The sequence below is a fragment of the Entelurus aequoreus genome, linkage group LG15, assembly GCF_033978785.1.
Source record: "Entelurus aequoreus isolate RoL-2023_Sb linkage group LG15, RoL_Eaeq_v1.1, whole genome shotgun sequence".
Taxonomy (NCBI): domain Eukaryota; kingdom Metazoa; phylum Chordata; class Actinopteri; order Syngnathiformes; family Syngnathidae; genus Entelurus; species Entelurus aequoreus.
Window position 1 is genome coordinate 7,695,139 of NC_084745.1, and position 22,500 is coordinate 7,717,638.

A 22,500-nucleotide genomic window follows, 5' to 3' on the forward strand; every position below is an offset into this window, starting at 1 on the left:
TAATTCATGAGGAGGCGTGTCCTAATGCGCAGCATATTTAGGTGTGGGAACAGGAAGTGGAATGAGGCCGCAGTCAAACCAGTTTCATCATGTTTGATGTAACTCTGTGTGTGTGTGTGTGTGTGTGTGTGTGTGTGTGTGTGTGTGTGTGCGTGCGTGTGTGTGTGCGTGTGTGCTTGCAGACAACCTGAAGTGTGGTCGCCATGACGTTGAAGGCAGCACTTCCTAAATATGAGATCTTCTTCTACTACACCGTGCTGGTTTTGGCCCTGTCCTGGTCCACCTGCTGGGTCTTCCACGTGTCCGCCTGTGAGTACCACTGGATAACACCCTTCATACACTCCAACACCCTTCATACACTCCAACACCCTTCATACACTCCAACACCCTTCATACACTCAAACACCCTTCATATACTCAAACACCCTTCATATACTCCAACACCCTTCATATACTCCAACACCCTTCATACACTCCAACACCCTTCATACACTCCAACACCCATCATACACTCCAACACCCATCATACACTCCAACACCCATCATACACTCCAACACCCATCATACACTCCAACACCCTTCATACACTCCAACACCCTTCATACACTCCAACACCCTTCATACACTCCAACACCCTTCATATACTCCAACACCCTTCATACACTCCAACACCCTTCATACACTCCAACACCCTTCATACACTCCAACACTCTTCATATACTCCAACACCCTTCATATACTCCAACACCCTTCATACACTCCAACACCCTTCATACACTCCAACACCCTTCATACACTCCAACACCCTTCATACACTCCAACACTCTTCATACACTCCAACACCCTTCATATACTCCAACACCCTTCATATACTCCAACACCCTTCATACACTCCAACACCCTTCATACACTCCAACACCCTTCATACACTCCAACACCCTTCATACACTCCAACACCCTTCATATATTCCAACACCCTTCATATATTCCAACACCCTTCATACACTCCAACACCCATCATACACTCCAACACCCATCATACACTCCAACACCCTTCATACACTCCAACACTCTTCATACACTCCAACACTCTTCATATACTCCAACACCCTTCATATACTCCAACACCCTTCATATACTCCAACACCCTTCATACACTCCAACACCCTTCATACACTCCAACACCCTTCATACACTCCAACACTCTTCATACACTCCGACACTCTTCATATACTCCGACACCCTTCATATACTCCAATACCCTTCATATACTCCAACACCCTTCATACACTCCAACACTCTTCACATACTCCAACACTCTTCATATACTCCAACACTCTTCATACACTCCAACACCCTTCATACACTCCAACACCCTTCATACACTCCAACACTCTTCATACACTCCAACACCCTTCATACACTCCAACACTCTTCATACACTCCAACACCCTTCATACACTCCAACACTCTTCATACACTCCAACACTCTTCATACACTCCGACACTCTTCATACACTCCGACACCCTTCATACACTCCGACACCCTTCATACACTCCAACACCCTTCATACACTCCAACACCCTTCATACACTCCAACACCCTTCATACACTCCAACACTCTTCATACACTCCAACACTCTTCATACACTCCAACACTCTTCATACACTCCAACACTCTTCATACACTCCAACACTCTTCATACACTCCAACACTCTTCATACACTCCAACACTCTTCATACACTCCAACACTCTTCATACACTCCAACACTCTTCATATACTCCAACACTCTTCATATACTCCAACACTCTTCATATTCTCAAACACCCTTCATATTCTCAAACACCCTTCATATTCTCAAACACTCTTCATACACTCCAACACCCTTCATACACTCCAACACCCTTCATACACTCCAACACCCTTCATACACTCCAACACTCTTCATACACTCCAACGCTCTTCATACACTCCAACGCTCTTCATACACTCCAACACTCTTCATATACTCCGACACTCTTCATATACTCCGACACCCTTCATACACTCCGACACCCTTCATACACTCCGACACCCTTCATACACTCCGACACCCTTCATACACTCCGACACCCTTCATACACTCTAACACTCTTCATACACTCCAACACTCTTCATACACTCCAACACTCTTCATACACTCCAACACTCTTCATATACTCCAACACTCTTCATATACTCCAACACTCTTCATATACTCCAACACTCTTCATATTCTCAAACACCCTTCATACACTCCAACACCCTTCATACACTCCAACACCCTTCATACACTCCAACACCCTTCATACACTCCAACACCCTTCATACACTCCAACACCCTTCATACACTCCAACACTCTTCATACACTCCAACACTCTTCATACACTCCAACACTCTTCATATACTCCAACACTCTTCATATACTCCAACACCCTTCATACACTCCAACACCCTTCATACACTCCAACACCCTTCATACACTCCAACACCCTTCATACACTCCAACACCCTTCATATACTCCAACACCCTTCATACACTCCAACACTCTTCACATACTCCAACACTCTTCATATACTCCAACACTCTTCATATTCTCAAACACCCTTCATACACTCCAACACCCTTCATACACTCCAACACTCTTCATACACTCCAACACTCTTCATACACTCCAACACCCTTCATACACTCCAACACTCTTCATATACTCAAACACCCTTCATATACTCCAACACCCTTCATATACTCCAACACCCTTCATATACTCCAACACCCTTCATACACTCCAACACCCTTCATACACTCCAACACCCTTCATATACTCCAACACCCTTCATATATTCCAACACCCTTCATATATTCCAACACCCTTCATACACTCCAACACCCATCATACACTCCAACACCCATCATACACTCCAACACCCATCATACACTCCAACACCCATCATACACTCCAACACCCATCATACACTCCAACACCCTTCATACACTCCAACACTCTTCATACACTCCAACACTCTTCACACACTCCAACACTCTTCATATACTCCAACACTCTTCATACACTCCAACACTCTTCATACACTCCAACACTCTTCATACACTCCAACACCCTTCATACACTCCAACACCCTTCATACACTCCAACACCCTTCATACACTCCAACACCCTTCATACACTCCAACACCCTTCATACACTCCAACACTCTTCATACACTCCAACACTCTTCATACACTCCAACACTCTTCATACACTCCAACACTCTTCATATACTCCAACACTCTTCATATACTCCAACACTCTTCATATACTCCAACACTCTTCATACACTCCAACACCCTTCATACACTCCAACACCCTTCATACACTCCAACACTCTTCATACACTCCAACACTCTTCATATACTCCAACACTCTTCATATTCTCAAACACCCTTCATACACTCCAACACCCTTCATACACTCCAACACTCTTCATACACTCCAACACTCTTCATACACTCCAACAACCTTCATACACTCCAACACTCTTCATACACTCAAACACCCTTCATACACTCCAACACTCTTCATATACTCCAACACTCTTCATATACTCCAACACTCTTCATACACTCCAACACTCTTCATACACTCCAACACTCTTCATATACTCCAACACCCTTCATACACTCCAACACCCTTCATACACTCCAACACCCTTCATACACTCCAACACCCTTCATATACTCCAATACCCTTCATATACTCCAACACCCTTCATACACTCCAACACCCTTCATACACTCCAACACCCTTCATACACTCCAACACTCTTCATACACTCCAACACTCTTCATACACTCCAACACCCTTCATACACTCCAACACTCTTCATATACTCAAACACCCTTCATACACTCCAACACTCTTCATATACTCCAACACTCTTCATATACTCCAACACTCTTCATATACTCCAACACTCTTCATACACTCCAACACTCTTCATATACTCCAACACTCTTCATATACTCCAACACCCTTCATACACTCCAACACCCTTCATATACTCCAATACCCTTCATATACTCCAACACCCTTCATACACTCCAACACTCTTCACATACTCCAACACTCTTCATATACTCCAACACTCTTCATATTCTCAAACACCCTTCATACACTCCAACACCCTTCATACACTCCAACACTCTTCATACACTCCAACACTCTTCATACACTCCAACACCCTTCATACACTCCAACACTCTTCATATACTCAAACACCCTTCATACACTCCAACACCCTTCATATACTCCAACACTCTTCACATACTCCAACACTCTTCATACACTCCAACACTCTTCATACACTCCAACACTCTTCATATACTCCAACACTCTTCATACACTCCAACACCCTTCATACACTCCAACACCCTTCATACACTCCAACACCCTTCATATACTCCAACACCCTTCATACACTCCTACACCCTTCATACACTCCAACACTCTTTATATATTTCAACACCCTTCATACACTCCGACACCCTTCATACACTCCGACACCCTTCATACACTCCGACACCCTTCATACACTCCAACACTCTTTATATATTTCAACACCCTTCATACACTCCGACACCCTTCATACACTCCGACACCCTTCATACACGCCAACACCCTTCATACACTCCAACACTCTTTATATATTTCAACACCCTTCATACACTCCGACACCCTTCATACACTCCAACACCCTTCATACACTCTAACACTCTTTATATATTTCAACACCCTTCATACACTCCGACACCCTTCATACACTCCGACACCCTTCATACACTCCGACACCCTTCATACACTCCGACACCCTTCATACACTCCAACACCCTTTATATACTCCAACACTCGTTATATACTCCAACACTCGTTATATACTCCAACACCCTTTATATACTCCAACACTCGTTATATACTCCAACACTCGTTATATACTCCAACACTCGTTATATACTCCAACACTCGTTATATACTCCAACACTCGTTATATACTCCAACACCCGTTATATACTCCAACACCCGTTATATACTCCAACACCCTTTATATACTGCAACACCCTTTATATACTCCAACACTCATTATATACTCCAACACTCGTTATATACTCCAACACTCGTTATATACTCCAACACTCGTTATATACTCCAACACCCTTTATATACTCCAACACTCGTTATATACTCCAACACTCGTTATATACTCCAACACTCGTTATATACTCCAACACCCTTTATATACTCCAACACCCTTTATATACTTCCAACACTCATTACATACTCCAACACCCTTTATATACTCCAACACCCTTTATAAACTCTTAACACTCGTTATATACGCTAACACTTATTATATACTCCAACACTCGTTATATACTCCAACACTCGTTATATACTCCAACACCCTTTATATACTCCAACACTCGTTATATACTCCAACACTCGTTATATACTCCAACACTCGTTGTATACTCCAACACTCGTTGTATACTCCAACACTCGTTATATACTCCAACACTCGTTATATACTCCAACACCCTTTATAAACTCTTAACACTCGTTATATACGCTAACACTTATTATATACTCCAACACTCGTTATATACTCCAACACCCTTTATATACTCCAACACTCGTTATATACTCCAACACTCGTTATATACTCCAACACTCGTTATATACTCCAACACTCTTTATATACTCCAACACTCGTTATATACTCCAACACCCTTTATATACTCCAACACTCATTACATACTCCAACACTCATTACATACTCCAACACCCTTTATAAACTCTTAACACTCGTTATATACGCTAACACTTATTATATACTCCAACACTGGTTATATACTCCAACACCCTTTATATACTCCAACACTCGTTATATACTCCAACACTCGTTATATACTCCAACACTCGTTGTATACTCCAACACTCGTTGTATACTCCAACTCCCTTTATATACTCCAACACTCGTTATATACTCCAACACCCTTTATATACTCCAACACTCATTATATACTCCAACACTCGTTATATACTCCAACACCCTTTATATACTCCAACACCCTTTATATACTCCAACACTCGTTATATACTCCAACACTCATTATATACTCCAACAATCGTTATATACTCCAACACTCGTTATATACTCCAACACTCGTTATATACTCCAACACCCTTTATATACTCCAACACTCGTTATATACTCCAACACTCGTTATATACTCCAACACTCATTATATACTCCAACACTCGTTATATACTCCAACACTCGTTATATACTCCAACACTCGTTATATACTCCAACACCCTTTATATACTTCCAACACTCATTACATACTCCAACACCCTTTATATACTCCAACACCCTTTATATACTCCAACACCCTTTATAAACTCTTAACACTCGTTATATAAGCTAACACTTATTATATACTCCAACACTCGTTATATACTCCAACACTCGTTATATACTCCAACACTCGTTATATACTCCAACACTCGTTGTATACTCCAACACTCGTTGTATACTCCAACACTCGTTATATACTCCAACACTCGTTATATACTCCAACACTCGTTATATACTCCAACACTCGTTATATACTCCAACACTCGTTATATACTTCAACACTCGTTATATACTTCAACACTCGTTATATACTCCAACACTCGTTATATACTCCAACACTCGTTATATACTCCAACACTCATTATATACTCCAACACTCGTTATATTCTCTAACGCTCCTAATGAATGTACACGACATTTGAAAGTAAACGAGTACACAACTTGACTCTCAAAAGGAAAAGAATCTTGAAAGTAATCTGTTGATGATTTGTTGGATTGTTTTACTGCCACTTAGTGGACAAAAACGGAAGCTGATACATTTTGCTTCAATCTTTTAATTAGTTGCTGTATTTTTATTTTGTCCACATTAAATGTTTCACTGTGTTCATTGCTTACTTTATTGATTGTAATTTGATTCTAATACTGAACTTATAACCAATGATGTCATTCAAAAGCATGCATTGACAAAAGTAAAAGGCCGTAGACGACCACAACGTAGCCCTACAGGCAACTTATCATGATTATGAGATTTTAAAAATCTAAATTACAAGATAAGAAAGTCGAAACTATGAGATTAAAAGCCACAATTATGATATAAAAAAGTCATAATAATGAAATAAAATTCATAATTATGAGATAAAAAGTCGAAACTGTGAGCTAATGAATGCATGTACAGCACACCTTCAGTCTCATAATTACCACTTTTATCTCATTAGGACTCTTCTTTGGAATATTTCTGTAATGGCGGAAATGGGCTTGCATTTGTAAATAATAAAAGTGTAATAAATATAATAAAGTGGTGAGTGCATATGTAAATAATAAAAGTGTAATAAATATAATAATAAAGTGTTGAGTGCATATGTAAATAATAAAAGTGTAATAAATATAATAAAGTGGTGAGTGCATATGTAAATAATAAAAGTGTAATAAATATAATAAAGTGGTGAGTGCATATGTAAATAATAAAAGCGTAATAAATATAATAATAAAGAGTAATAAATATAATAATAAAGTGGTGAATGCATATGTAAATAATAAAAGTGTAATAAATATAATAATAAAGTGTAATAAATATAAAGTGGTGAATGCATATGTAAATAATAAAAGTGTAATAAATATAATAATAAAGTGGTGAATGCATATGTAAATAATAAAAGTGTAATAAATATAATAATGAAGTAGTGAATGCATATGTAAATAATAAAAGTGCAATAAATATAATAATAAAGTGGTGAGTGCATATGTAAATAATAAGTGTAATAAATATAATAATAAAGTGGTGAGTGCATATGTAAATAATAAAAGTGTAATAAATATAATATGGTGGTGAGTGCATATGTACATAATAAAAGTGTAATAAATATAATATAGTGGTGAGTGCATATGTAAATAATAAAAGTTTAATAAATATAATAATAAAGTGGTGAGTGCATATGTAAATAATAAAAGTGTAATAAATATAATAAAGTGGTGAGTGCATATGTAAATAATAAGTGTAATAAATATAATGATAAAGTGTAATAAATATAATAAAGTGGTGAATGCATATGTAAATAATAAAAGTGTAATAAATATAATAATAAAGTGCTGAATGCATCTGTAAATAATAAAAGTGTAATAAATATAATAATGAAGTAGTGAATGCATATGTAAATAATAAAAGTGCAATAAATATAATAATAAAGTGGTGAGTGCATATGTAAATAATAAGTGTAATAAATATAATAATAAAGTGGTGAGTGCATATGTAAATAATAAAAGTGTAATAAATATAATATGGTGGTGAGTGCATATGTAAATAATAAAAGTGTAATAAATATAATATAGTGGTGAATGCATATGTAAATAATAAGTTTAATAAATATAATAATAAAGTGGTGAGTGCATATGTAAATAATAAAAGTGTAATAAATATAATAGTGGTGAGTGCATATGTAAATAATAAAAGTGTAATAAATATAATATGGTGGTGAGTGCATATGTAAATAATAAAAGTGTAATAAATATAATATGGTGGTGAGTGCATATGTAAATAATAAAAGTGTAATAAATATAATATGGTGGTGAGTGCATATGTAAATAATAAAAGTGTAATAAATATAATATGGTGGTGAGTGCATATGTAAATAATAAAAGTTTAATAAATATAATAATAAAGTGGTGAGTGCATATGTAAATAATAAAAGTGTAATAAATATAATATGGTGGTGAATGCATATGTAAATAATAAAAGTTTAATAAATATAATAATAAAGTGGTGAGTGCATATGTAAATAATAAAAGTGTAATAAATATAATAATGAAGTGGTGAATTTATATGTAAATAAGAGTAACAAAATGTAATAAAGTGCTGAGTGTATATGTAAATAATAAGTGTAATAAATATAATAATAATTAAAGATTAAAAAACCAATGATTGTGGTGAAATTTGTCCTCTGCATTTGTCCCATCCCCTTGGGGAGTAGTGGGCAGCAGCGGCGCCGCGCCCGGTAATCATTTTGGTGATTTAACCCCCAACTCCAACCCTTTGTTGCTGAGTGCCAAGCAGGGAGGTTATGGGTCCCATTTTTATAGTCTTTGGTATGAATAAAGTGGCGAGTGCATATGTAAATAATAAAAGTGTAATAAATATAATAAAGTGGTGAGTGCATATGTAAATAATAAAAGTGTAATAAATATAATAATAAAGTGTAATACATATAATAAAGTGGTGAATGCATATGTAAATAATAAAATTGTAATAAATATAATAATAAAGTGGTGAATGCACATGTAAATAATAAAAGTGTAATAAATATAATAATGAAGTAGTGAATGCATATGTAAATAATAAAAGTGCAATAAATATAATAATAAAGTGGTGAGTGCATATGTAAATAATAAGTGTAATAAATATAATAATAAAGTGGTGAGTGCATATGTAAATAATAAGTGTAATAAATATAATAATAAAGTGGTGAGTGCATATGTAAATAATAAGTGTAATAAATATAATATGGTGGTGAGTGCATATGTAAATAATAAGTGTAATAAATATAATAATAAAGTGGTGAGTGCATATGTAAATAATAAAAGTGTAATAAATATAATATGGTGGTGAGTGCATATGTAAATAATAAAAGTGTAATAAATATAATATAGTGGTGAATGCATATGTAAATAATAAAAGTTTAATAAATATAATAATAAAGTGGTGAGTGCATATGTAAATAATAAAAGTGTAATAAATATAATAGTGGTGAGTGCATATGTAAATAATAAAAGTGTAATAAATATAATATGGTGGTGAGTGCATATGTAAATAATAAAAGTGTAATAAATATAATATGGTGGTGAGTGCATATGTAAATAATAAAAGTTTAATAAATATAATATAGTGGTGAATGCATATGTAAATAATAAAAGTTTAATAAATATAATAATAAAGTGGTGAGTGCATATGTAAATAATAAAAGTGTAATAAATTAATAGTGGTGAGTGCATATGTAAATAATAAAAGTATATGTAAATAATAAAAGTGTAATAAATATAATATGGTGGTGAGTGCATATGTAAATAATAAAAGTGTAATAAATATAATATTGTGGTGAGTGCATATGTAAATAATAAAAGTTTAATAAATATAATAATAAAGTGGTGAGTGCATATGTAAATAAGTGTAACAAATATAATAATAAAGTGGTGAGTGCAGATGTAAATAATAAGTGTAATAAATACAATAATAATAAAGTGGCGAGTGAATATATGTAAATAATAAGTGTAATAAATGTAATAATAAAGTGGTGAGTGCATATGTAAATAAGTGTAATAAATATAATAATAAAGTGGTGAGTGCATATGTAAATAATAAGTGTAATAAATATAATAATAATTAAGTGGCGAGTGCATATGTAAATAAGTGTAATAAATATAATAATAAAGTGGTGAGTGCATATGTAAATAATAAGTGTAATAAATATAATAATAAAGTGGTGAGTGCATATGTAAATAATAAGTGTAATAAATATAATAATAAAGTGGTGAGTGCATATGTAAATAATAAGTGTAATAAATATAATAATAAAGTGGTGAGTGCATATGTAAATAAGTGTAATAAATATAATAATAAAGTGGTGAGTGCAGATGTAAATAATAAGTGTAATAAATACAATAATAATAAAGTGGCGAGTGAATATATGTAAATAACTGTAATAAATATAATAATAAAGTGGTGAGTGCATATGTAAATAAGTGTAATAAATATAATAATAAAGTGGGGAGTGCATATGTAAATAATAAGTGTAATAAATATAATAATAATTAAGTGGCGAGTGCATATGTAAATAAGTGTAATAAATATAATAATAAAGTGGTGAGTGCATATGTAAATAATAAGTGTAATAAATATAATAAAGTGGTGAGTGCATATGTAAATAATAAGTGTAATAAATATAATAATAAAGTGGTGAGTGCATATGTAAATAATAAGTGTAATAAATATAATAATAAAGTGGTGAGTGCATATGTAAACAATAAGTGTAATAAATATAATAATAAAGTAGTGAGTGCATATGTAAATAAGTGTAATAAATATAATAATAAAGTGGCAAGTGCATATGTAAATAATAAGTGTAATAAATATAATAATAAAGTGGTGAGTGCATATGTAAATAAGTGTAATAAATATCATAATAAAGTGGTGAGTGCAACATGACGAGAAGTTTGAGCAGTAAGTTGTGCAAAAGGTCAACGTGAGTAAAAATAGACAAAACAAATGTTTGATGTGTTAGAGTGTGATACATAAATAGAACATTAGTGAAGGTTAGAGATCAGATGTCACAAAAATACCACAGAGGACGTTTGTGTGTCAATAAAGTTTAGTTCTTGGATTTATTTTACGTGTCAATAAAGTTTAGTTCTTGGATTTATTTTACGTGTCAAAGTTTAGTTCTTGGATTAATTTTATGTGTCAATAAAGTTTAGTTCTTGGATTTATTTTACGTGTCAATAAAGTTTAGTTCTTGGATTTATTTGACAGCAAACGCCAACAGAAAAAGCTTAAAGTCCAACGTGAAGCCAGGATGGAACATTTTTGGCAGGAAAATGGTAAGCCAGTCTTGTAGCTTTTGTTTACCTTTTGTTTGTCATCACCTCTCTCTTGTTTACCATCACTTCTATCTTGTTTACCTTTTATTTGCCAGTATCTCTATTTTGTTTACCTTTTGTTTGCCATCACTTCTCTCTCTCTTGTTTACTTTTTTATTTGCAATCACCTCTCTCTCTCTTGCTCTTGTTTACCTTTTGTTTGCCATCACCTCTCTCGTGTTTACCATCACTTCTATCTTGTTTACCTTTTATTTGCCATTATCTTTATTTTGTTTACCTTTTGTTTGCCATCACTTCTCTCTCTCTTGTTTACCTTTTATTTGCAATCACCTCTCTCTCTCTCTCTCTCTTGTTTACCTTTTGTTTGCCATCACCTCTCTCTTGTTTACCATCACTTCTATCTTGTTTACCTTTATTTGCCAGTACCTCTATTTTGTTTACCTTTTGTTTGCCATCACTTCTCTCTCTTGTTTATCTTTTTTATTTGCAATCACCTCTCGCTCTTGTTTACCTTTTGTTTGCCATCACCTCTCGTTTACCATCACTTCTATCTTGTTCACCTTTATTTGCCAGTACCTCTATTTTGTTTACCTTTTGTTTGCCATCACTTCTCTCTCTTGTTTATCTTTTTATTTGCAATCACCTCTCTCTCTCTCTCTTGTTTACCTTTTATTTGCCATCACCTTTCTTGTTTACCTTTTGTTTGCCATCACCTCTGTTGTTTACCTTTTTATTTGCCATCATTGCTCTCTCTCTTGTTTACCTTTGGTTTGCCATCACCTCACTTGTTTACCTTTTGTTTGCCAACACCTCTCTCTTATTTACCATCACTTCTATTTTGTTTACCTTTTATTTGCCAGTATCTCTATTTTGTTTACCTTTTATTTGCCATCAGCTCTCTCTCTCTCTCGTTTACCTTTTGTTTGCCATCACCTTTCTTGTTTACCTTTTGTTTGCCATCACCTCTCTGTTGTTCACCTTTTATTTGCCATCATTGCTCTCTCTCTTGTTTACATTTGGTTTGCCATCACCTCACCTGTTTACTTTTTGTTTGATATAACCTCTCTTTTGTTTACCTTTTTACCATCACCTCTCTCTCTTCTTTACCTTTTATTTGCCATCGCCTCTTTCTCTCTCGTTTACCTTTTATTTTCCATCACCTCTCTCTCTTGTTTACCTTTTATTTGCCATCACCTCTTTCGTTCACCTTTTGATTGCCATCACCTCTCTCTTGTTTACCTTTTATTTGCCATCACCTCTCTTTCTTGTTTGCCTTTTATTTGCCATCACCTCTTTCGTTCACCTTTTGATTGCCATCACCTCTCTCTCTTGTTTACCTTTTATTTGCCATCACCTCTCTCTTTCTTGTTTGCCTTTTATTTGCCATCACCTCTCACGTTTACCTTTGTTTGCCATCACCTATCTGTTTGCCTTTTATTTGCCATCATTGCTCTCTCTCTTGTTTACCTTTGGTTTGCCATCACCTCTCACTTGTTTACCTTTTATTTGTCATCACCTACCTCTCTTTTGTTTACCATCACCTCTCTCTCTTCTTTACCTTGTATTTGCCATCACCTCTCTCTCTCTTGTTTAACTTTTATTTGCCATCACCTATCTCTCTCTTGTTTACCTTTTATTTGCCATCGCCTCTTTCTCTCTCGTTTACCTTTTATTTGCCATCACCCCTCTCTCGTGTTTACCTTTTGTTTGCCATCACCTCTCTCTCTCTTCTTTACCTTTTATTTGCCATTACCCCTCTGTTTACCTTTTATTTGCCATCACCTCTCTCCTGTTTACCTTTTGTTTGCCATCACTGCTCTCTCTCTTCTTTACCTTTTGTTTGCCATCATGTGTTTCTTGTACTTACCCCCAGGACACGGGGGATTCGGAGTGGGCTATGTGGTTTTGGACTTTCCGGGCCCACATCCTGTTTGCACTGTCGGGACACGTGCTGTTTGCCAAGTTGTGCTCCATGTTGGCTCCTCAGGTGCTACACACACACATACACATAAACAATTTAGATCAACCTAAGGTCTCAGAATATGTGGATTTAAAGTGGAAAAAGTATGTTTTATGCAAAAAAACAACAACCCTGTTTTTATGGCAAAAACACCAAATATGCAACATTCTTTCCCCCAAAAATGTTGAAAGTGTAATATTTGATGTGAAATAATTGGAGCCTTAAATATGTCAATAATTCATAACAACTTTGATTTTGATTCATTATTATTTTTTGAGCAATGACAGATACAAAAAATTCCCACTAAAATGATTGGGGATCCAAAAGGGAGCAATGATTCATAAGAACATTGATTTTGATGTATTATTATTCATAATTCATTATTATTTTTGAGCAAAGACAAAACAAAAAGAAAGTTATTGTCTTAAAAGAATCCACTTTGCAACTTTTTCCTCCATAATTTCACTTGTTTGTTCTTCTAATCCACTTTTGATGTTTATAAAAGTATTTTTAGAACGTGCGGTTAAAAAGGAGGTGCGGACACACCCCTGGTCTGGCCTGTGCAGGACTGACGTGGTGGTTGTGTACCTGTACAGTACAGGTCCCTGGTCCACATGGTCTACGGGGTCCTGGCCGTGTGGACCAGCATGGGCTGGACCTACGTCAGCCTGATCCTGTCCCACTGCGTCCTGCTCTACAGCGTCTCCCTGGTGAAGACCCGCTGGCTCTGCTTCCTCACCGGACTTTGCACGCTGGCCACCTTCAGGTGTGAGCCCTTCCTGTCCTGGCAGGTAAGTCACTTCCTGTTCAGACAGGAAACAGTTTTTTTCCATCTCAAAGGGGAATACATTCCAAAAGTCCTAGAAAAGCCTGGAAATAATATGTATCAATAAAATACTGTAACTTTTCTTACTAAATGTAGTCTTTCTTTTTATTTTGGGAGAAAAAAAATACATGTACTCCATGTAATCACAATTTAATTATTGTCTAATTATGCAAAAATATATGATCAAACATTCAAACCATTTTTAAATAGAAATAAATAATAATGATTTCAAAGCGAGTTATCCATCAAATTGTGCAATGTAAAAGTAGCGATAGATTTCATGGTCAAATTGTGAAATTTACCGTGGTTTTTACAGCAAGCTCATGGAGAGAATGCCAAGAGTGTGCAAAGCGGTAATCAGAGCAAAGGGTGGCTATTTTGAAGAAACTAGAATATAAAACATGTTTTGAAATTCTGCAGGACAAGCTAAAATCATCAGCCCGGAGGTTGGGTCTTGGTTGGGTGTTCCAACAGGACAATGACCCCAAACACACGTCAAAAGTGGTAAAGGAATGGCTAAATCAGGCTAGAATGAAGGTTTTTAGAATGGCCTTCCCAAAGTCCTGTGGACAATGCTGAAGAAACAAGTCCATGTCAGAAAACCAACACATTTAGCTGAACTGCACCAATTTTGTCAAGAGGAGTGGTCAACAATTCAAGCAGAAGCTTGTGGATGGCTACCAAAAGTGCCTTATTGACCAACAAGTATGTGCTCCAATCACTCTATCACAACAAAATAAGAGTTGTAGAAATGATTGGAAACCCAAGACAGCCATGACATGATGTTCTTTACAAGTGTATGTACACTTTTGATCGCAACTGTATATGAAGGTTTCTGTGGTTTATCTGTTATACAGTGCTCAATACCGGGGTAGAGCGGAATATACGTTAGGTCAGGAAAAAACACACAGGCTATTTCATCCCTACAAGCCTGTTTTGCAGGTTTCCCTGCTCGTCAGGGGATTTTATAAAAAATCCTCTGACGAGCAGGGAAACCTACGTTTTCTGAGGGGGAAAAAAAGCATAAAACCAACAGAAACATAAATGTTTTCTTTTTTAATATCTGCAATTGATCTAGATCAGGGGTCGGCAACCCAAAATGTTGAAAGAGCCACATTGGACCAAAAATACAAAAACAAATCTGTCTGGAGCCGCAAAAAATTAGAAGCCATATTACAAACAGATAGTGTGTCATAAGATATAAATTAAATTATGATGACTTAAAGGAAACTGAATGAGCTCAAATATAGCTACAAATGAAGCATAATGATTCAATATGTACATATAGCTAGCCTAAATAGCATGTTAGCATCGATTAGCTTGCAGTCATGCAGTGACCAAATATGTCTGATTAGCACTCCACACAAGTCAATAACATCAACAAAACTCACCTTTGTGCATTCATGCACAACTTTAAAAGTTTGGTGGACAAAATGAGACAGAAAAAGAAGTGGCATAAAACACGTCCTAGAAAGTCGGAGAAAGTTATACATGAAAACAAACTAAGGTGAGTTCAAGGACCGCCAAAATGAGTAGGACAAAACGGCGCTCAACCAAATACTCGAATCAGAGAAGCATGTTTAATACAAACAGTGTGCTTTATAACAATTAGGGAGGTTTGTGTCATGTTTGTCCTCCTACAGAAACCATATTAAAACAAAAAATGTATTTTTTTCCCCTCATCTTTTTCCATTTTTCATACATTTTTGAAAAAGCTCCAGAGAGCCACCAGGGCGGCGCTAAAGATAAAGCCGCGGGTTGCCGACCCCTGATCTAGATGTTATACATTATTGACATATTTAAGGCTCCAATTGTTTCACATTAAATACTCCACTTTGAAATTTAACACTTTGAAAAATGTTGCAAATTTTGTGTTTTGCCATTTAAAAAAAATAAGTTTTCTTAGACAAAAAAAACATAAAAGAAACATTTAAAAAAAAACTGACAGACATATCAGATTTAAGTTTATAAACATTTGATAAAATAAAGGGAACTCTGCAAAACAGGCTTGTAGGGATGAAATAGCCTCTGTGTTTTTTCCTGACCTAACGTGTGTGTGTGTGTGATATATATATATATATATATATATATATATATATATATATATATATATATATATACATACACACTACCGTTCAAAAGTTTGGGGTCACATTGAAATGTCCTTATTTTTGAAGGAAAAGCACTGTACTTTTCAATGAAGATAACTTTAAACTAGTCTTAACTTTAAAGAAATACACTCTATACATTGCTAATGTGGTAAATGACTATTCTAGCTGCAAATGTCTGCTTTTTGGTGCAATATCTACATAGGTGTATAGACGCCCATTTCCAGCAACTATCACTCCAGTGTTCTAATGGTACAATGTGTTTGCTCATTGGCTCAGAAGGCTAATTGACGATTAGAAAACCCTTGTGCAATCATGTTCACACATCTGAAAACAGTTGAGCTCGTTACAGAAGCTACAAAACTGACCTTCCTTTGAGCAGATTGAGTTTCTGGAGCATCACATTTGTGGGGTCAATTAAACGCTCAAAATGGCCAGAAAAAGAGAACTTTCATCTGAAACTCGACAGTCTATTCTTGTTCTTAGAAATGAAGGCTATTCCACAAAATTGTTTGGGTGACCCCAAACTTTTGAACGGTAGTGTGTATATATATATATATATATATATATATATATATATATATATATATATATATATATATATATATATATATATATATATATATATATATATATATATATATATATATATATATATATATATATATATATATATATATATATGTATATATACACACTACCGTTCAAAAGTTTGGCAAATAAGAAAGAGAGAGGTGATGGCAAATAAAAGGTAAACAAGAGAGAGAGGTGATGGCAATCAAAAGGTGAACGAGAGAGGTGATGGCAAATAAAAGGTAAACAAGAAAGAGAGAGGTGATGGCAAATAAAAGGTAAACAAGAGAAGAGAGAGGTGATGGCAAATAAAAGGTAAACGAGAGAGAAAGAGGCGATGGCAAATAAAAGGTAAAGAAGAGAGAGAGGTGATGGTAAAAAACTAAACAAAAGAGAGGTTATAGCAAACAAAAAGTAGGTGATGGCAAACCAAAGGTAAACAAGAGAGAGAGCAATGATGGCAAATAAAAGGTAAACAACAGAGAGGTGATGGCAAACAAAAGGTAAACAAGAAAGGTGATGGCAAACAAAAGGTAAACAAGAGAGAGAGAGAGAGTTGATGGCAAATAAAAGGTAAACAAAATAGATATACTGGCAAATAAAAGGTAAACAAAATAGAAGTGATGGTAAATAAGAGAGAGGTGTTGGCAAACAAAAGGTAAACAAGTGAGGTGATGGCAAACCAAAGGTAAACAAGAGAGAGAGCAATGATGGCAAATAAAAAGGTAAACAACAGAGGTGATGGCAAACAAAAGGTAAACAAGAAAGGTGATGGCAAATAAAAGGTAAACAAGAGAGAGAGAGCGGTGATTGCAAATAAAAAGATAAACAAGAGAGAGAAGTGATGGCATATATATATATATATATATATATATATATATATATATATATATATATATGTATGTATGTATGTATGTATGTATGTATGTATGTATGTATGTATGTATGTATGTATGTATGTATATGTATGTATGTATGTATGTATGTATATATATATATATATGTATGTATGTATATATATGTATATATGTATATATATATGTATGTATATATATATGTATATATATATATATATATATATAATGTGTAAATTGGCCCCCTGAGTCAAAATAATTGCCCAAGCCTGTTATGACTGCTAGCTGTGATTGTTTCCGTGATGTAAAAAAAAGAAGGATAATAACGAGCCAGTCTTTTGAACCAAGATCTCCCTTCAAAGATCCATCTCCACTGACCTGAATGTATTTGCATATTAGAGCGGGGCCACTCCGACCGTAGCAACCATTTTTTCGCCCCCCTGGCGGAGGTGACGGTGCTAATCCCGCTGCTGTGCGTCCAGGCGGGCATGGTGGCGGGCGACTTCCCCCTGCGTCACGTCCTGTTCTACGGCGGCTGCGGCTTCACCATCATGCGCTGCTGCAGCTTCGCCCTGGAGAACTGCGAGCGGAGAGACGGCAACTTCAGCATCCTGGAGCTGCTCAAGTACAACTTCTACTTGCCCTTCTTCTACTTCGGCCCCGTCATGACCTTTGACCGCTTCTACCTGCAGGTCAGTGGGGGGGGGAACGCCCACTTCTGAGTGTTTAATGGCTGAATGATTGAGTATGTCAACGTACAGAAGTGTTGTGACGCAGGCCAACAAGTCCGAGGTGAGCAGGAAGGAGCGTGAGCTGTGGAACATCAACATGCAGGGTGTGACCCACCTGGCCCTGGTCCTCCTGGTGGACTTCCTCTTCCACTTCATGTACGTCCTCAGCATCCCCGGCGACCTGAAGCTGCTCAAGCACCTCTCCGACTGGGCTCTGGGTAATACGAACAATCACCGTCTTTTCCAGCACCCGCTAAATTGTAGAAGAAGTGCATGTGTTTCCGTATATAAGCCGCACCGGACTATAAGCCTCAGATATATAAACGTTGTAAAAATGAGTTATTTACACAGAAATATTTATTTACTTACCTTAATTGCTTCCAAACCGTGTCTGTGACGGGGCAGTAAAACGGATGATCAAGCAAAACAGAAGTCATGGTCATGGACCCACTAGCTGGGCAAGCTAGCTCTCCAATCAGCTAAACAGACTCGATAACTCCACGGTGACATTTTGGTGAATTTACTGAGGAATTTGTGAAACTGAAACAATATTAAGTTAATAATACTACCACAGGCACTGTTAGCATATTAGCTAATGCTAACGACGATAGCACGTAGAAATATGCATGAAAACACTCCTACAGACGTCACACACGGGACGGTTTAGTAAGTAAGGATTGTTTTAGTTACATTGTAAAACTTACAAACGTTGCTTGGAGCGATGAATGAAGAACGCATACGAGTAGAACCGCTATGGATAGTTAGAAGATGGAATGGGACTTGTACTTCCGGTTCGAAGCTTTAAATTTAAATACATTCACCCATAGATGGTGTCAAAAAGAATGCTATTGTGCGTTAATAACAGTAACACAGACAGTCGTAAACATGTTAGCATATTAGCTCATGCTTATGACGATAGCTTCATTACGATAACACGTAGAAATATGCATTAAAACACTCCTACAGACGTCAGTAAGTAAGAATTGTTTTAGTTATATTGTAAAACTTACAAACGTTGCTTGGACCGATGAATGAAGAACGCATACGAGTAGAAACGCTACGGACAATTAGAAGACAGAAAGGCACTTGTACTTCCGGTCGGAAGCTTTAAATTGATATACATTCACCCATAGAAGGAGTCCAAAAAAATGCCATTGTGCGTTAATAATAGTAACACAGACAGTCGTAAACATGTTAGCATATTAGCACACGCTTATGACGACACCTTCATTACGATAACACGTACAAATATGCATGAAAACACTCCTACAGACATCAGTAAGCAAGAATTGTTTTAGTTATATTGTAAAACTTGCAAACGTTGCTTGGAGCGATGAATGAAGAACGCATACGAGTAGAACCGCTATGGACAGTTAGAAGACGGAATGGGACTTGTACTTCCGGTTCGAAGCTTTAAATTTAAATACATTCACCCATAGATGGCGTCAACAAGAATGCTATTGTGCGTTAATAATAGTAACACAGACAGTCGTAAACATGTTAGCATATTAGCACATGCTTATGACGACAGCTTCATTACGATAGCACGTACAAATATGCACGAAAACACTCCTACAGAGGTCACACACGGGACGGTTTAGTAAGTAAGGATTGTTTTAGTTATATTGTAAAACTTACAATAATAATAATAATAGATTTTATTTGTAAAAAGCACTTTACATTGAGCAAACAACCTCAAAGTGCTACAGTGTATTGAAAAAAATAAATAAATAATAATAATAATAAAAAGATAACAAATAAATAAATAAAAATAAAAACTAGAACAGCCTAATAGCTAGAACTAGTATGCATACATCTATAAAAAAAAGGCTTTTTTTTTTAAAAAAAAGAAGGGTTTTTAAGCCTTTTTTAAAAGCATCCACAGTCTGTGGTGCCCTCAGGTGGTCAGGGAGAGCATCCCACAGACTGGGAGCGGCGGAGCAGAAAGCCCGGTCTCCCATTGTTCGTAGCTTTGTCCTCTGAGGTTGGAGGAGGTTAGCCTGTCCGGAGCGGAGGTGTCGTGTGGAGGATTTGGGGGTGAGTAGCTCTTTGAGGTAAAGGGGGGCGGTTTAGTAAGTAAGAATTGTTTTAGGTATATTTTAAAACTTGCAAACGTTGCTTGGAGCGATGAATGAAGAATGCATACGAGTAGTAACGCTATGGACAATTAGACGGAATGGCACTTGTACTTCCGGTTCGAGGCTTTACATTTAAATACATTCACCCATAGTTGGCATCATAGCACAAACAACAATACAATGTTGTTGCTTCTTTTTAAAAAACGATTTGGCTGTGAGCAAAGAAAAATCCATAAATGAGTCGCACCGTGTATAAGCCGCAGGGTTCGCAGCGTAGGGAAAAAGTAGCGCCTTATAGTCCGGAATTGACGGTAGCAGTATTATTGTGAAATGAATGCGTCTGAGGAGTGAGTGCGTTGTTTGCAGTGGGCGTGGCCTACTTCAACCTGCTCTATGATTGGGTGAAGGCGGCGGTCATGTTCGGAGTCATCAACACCGTGTGCCGACTGGACCATCTGGACCCGCCCAAGCCTCCCAAGTGCATCACGATGCTTTACGTCTTTGCCGAAACGTGAGTCCGGACCTCGTCCGCCGGCTCCGGGCTCGCCGACAGCTTCCGTTGATTCTGTTCCCGCTCTCTCAGGCACTTCGACCGAGGGATCAACGAGTGGTTGTGCAAGTGAGTATCCTGAGCGGGACGAGCGCAGAGCGGAAGGTTCTGACGGGGTCTCCCTCCTAAAAAAAAAAAAAAGGTACGTGTACAACCGCCTGGGCGGTAAGCATGACGGCGTGCTGGAGGAGCTGCTGGCCACGCTGTGCACCTACGCTGTCACCGTGCTCTGGCTGGGACCCAGCAAGGTGGTCCTCATCTGGGCCTTCTTCAACTGCGTGGGACTCAACTTTGAGATGTGGGCCGCCAAGTTGTTCTCCACGGAGCCTCTGGTGTCTTTTGAGGTTTGACTTTGGTTCTGGCCCAAGGAGACGAGGTTCTTCCTGGCCTCTGGGGGCTGGTGTGGTTTTTCTTGGGAGTTGAGATTGGTGGTTTCCTTTTAAAGACGGCGATGTCCGAGGCCATGTGCCGCCGCGTCAGAGCCGTCTTCAACATCTTCAACTTCTGGACCATCGTTCTGTACAACACGCTGGCTCTCAACAGTCTGGACTTTGCCCAGCTGGTCGCCAAGCGCCTGCTGCTCAAAGGTGATCCTTCATAATATCGGACTGCCGATATTATCGGCCGATAAATGCTTTAAAATGTGATATCGGAAATTATTGGTTTCAAAAAGTAAAATGTATGAGAATTGTTGCGTCAAGACCAGTTCTTCCTCCAAGTGAATCTAAGTTGCTGGTCAATCCCAAGTTCTTTTGGATGACATATAAGCTGAGTAAGAAGGATCACCAGGACAGAATAGGAATATCATCAAGTTTTACTGAAATTTCAGGAGAACAACCTAGACCAGGGGTCACCAACGCGGTGCCCGCGGGCACCAGGTAGCCCGTAAGGACCAGATGAGTAGCCCGCTGGCCTGTTCCAAAAATAGCTCAAATAGCAGCACTTACCAGTGAGCTGCCTCTATTTTTTAAATGTTATTTATTTACTAGCAAGCTGGTCTCGTTTTGCCCGACATTTTTAATTCTAAGAGAGACAAAACTCAAATAGAATTTGAAAATCCAAGAAAATATTTTAAAGA

General features: G+C 36.8%; 1 protein-coding gene and 1 long non-coding RNA gene across 3 annotated transcripts in view; one reads left to right on the plus strand and one right to left on the minus strand.

The window, feature by feature from the left end:
- Window positions 1-18,746, minus strand: part of LOC133629743 (uncharacterized) — a 21,287-nt gene extending 2,541 nt beyond the window's left edge. Inside the window, exons 1-3 of one of the 2 annotated variants that reach the window (XR_009821113.1) lie at window positions 18,442-18,746; window positions 14,291-14,505; window positions 13,610-13,732 (exon numbers count right to left, since the gene is read on the minus strand). This is a non-coding gene — a long non-coding RNA (uncharacterized LOC133629743). Of the gene's footprint in view, window positions 1-13,609; window positions 13,733-14,290; window positions 14,506-15,919; window positions 16,010-18,441 lie in introns of those variants that run through there. The other variant, XR_009821114.1, reaches the window with a different exon arrangement.
- The window catches only part of hhatlb (hedgehog acyltransferase like, b), a 27,625-nt gene that overhangs the window by 2,808 nt on the left and 2,317 nt on the right, over window positions 1-22,500 (plus strand). Inside the window, exons 2-11 of the mRNA XM_062020697.1 lie at window positions 183-309; window positions 11,675-11,742; window positions 13,616-13,729; window positions 14,299-14,493; window positions 18,546-18,755; window positions 18,841-19,012; window positions 21,239-21,383; window positions 21,456-21,491; window positions 21,565-21,766; window positions 21,868-22,009. Of these exons, the coding sequence (XP_061876681.1) occupies window positions 204-309; window positions 11,675-11,742; window positions 13,616-13,729; window positions 14,299-14,493; window positions 18,546-18,755; window positions 18,841-19,012; window positions 21,239-21,383; window positions 21,456-21,491; window positions 21,565-21,766; window positions 21,868-22,009 (1,390 nt within the window). The 5' untranslated portion in view covers window positions 183-203. The remainder of the gene's footprint in view (window positions 1-182; window positions 310-11,674; window positions 11,743-13,615; window positions 13,730-14,298; window positions 14,494-18,545; window positions 18,756-18,840; window positions 19,013-21,238; window positions 21,384-21,455; window positions 21,492-21,564; window positions 21,767-21,867; window positions 22,010-22,500) is intronic.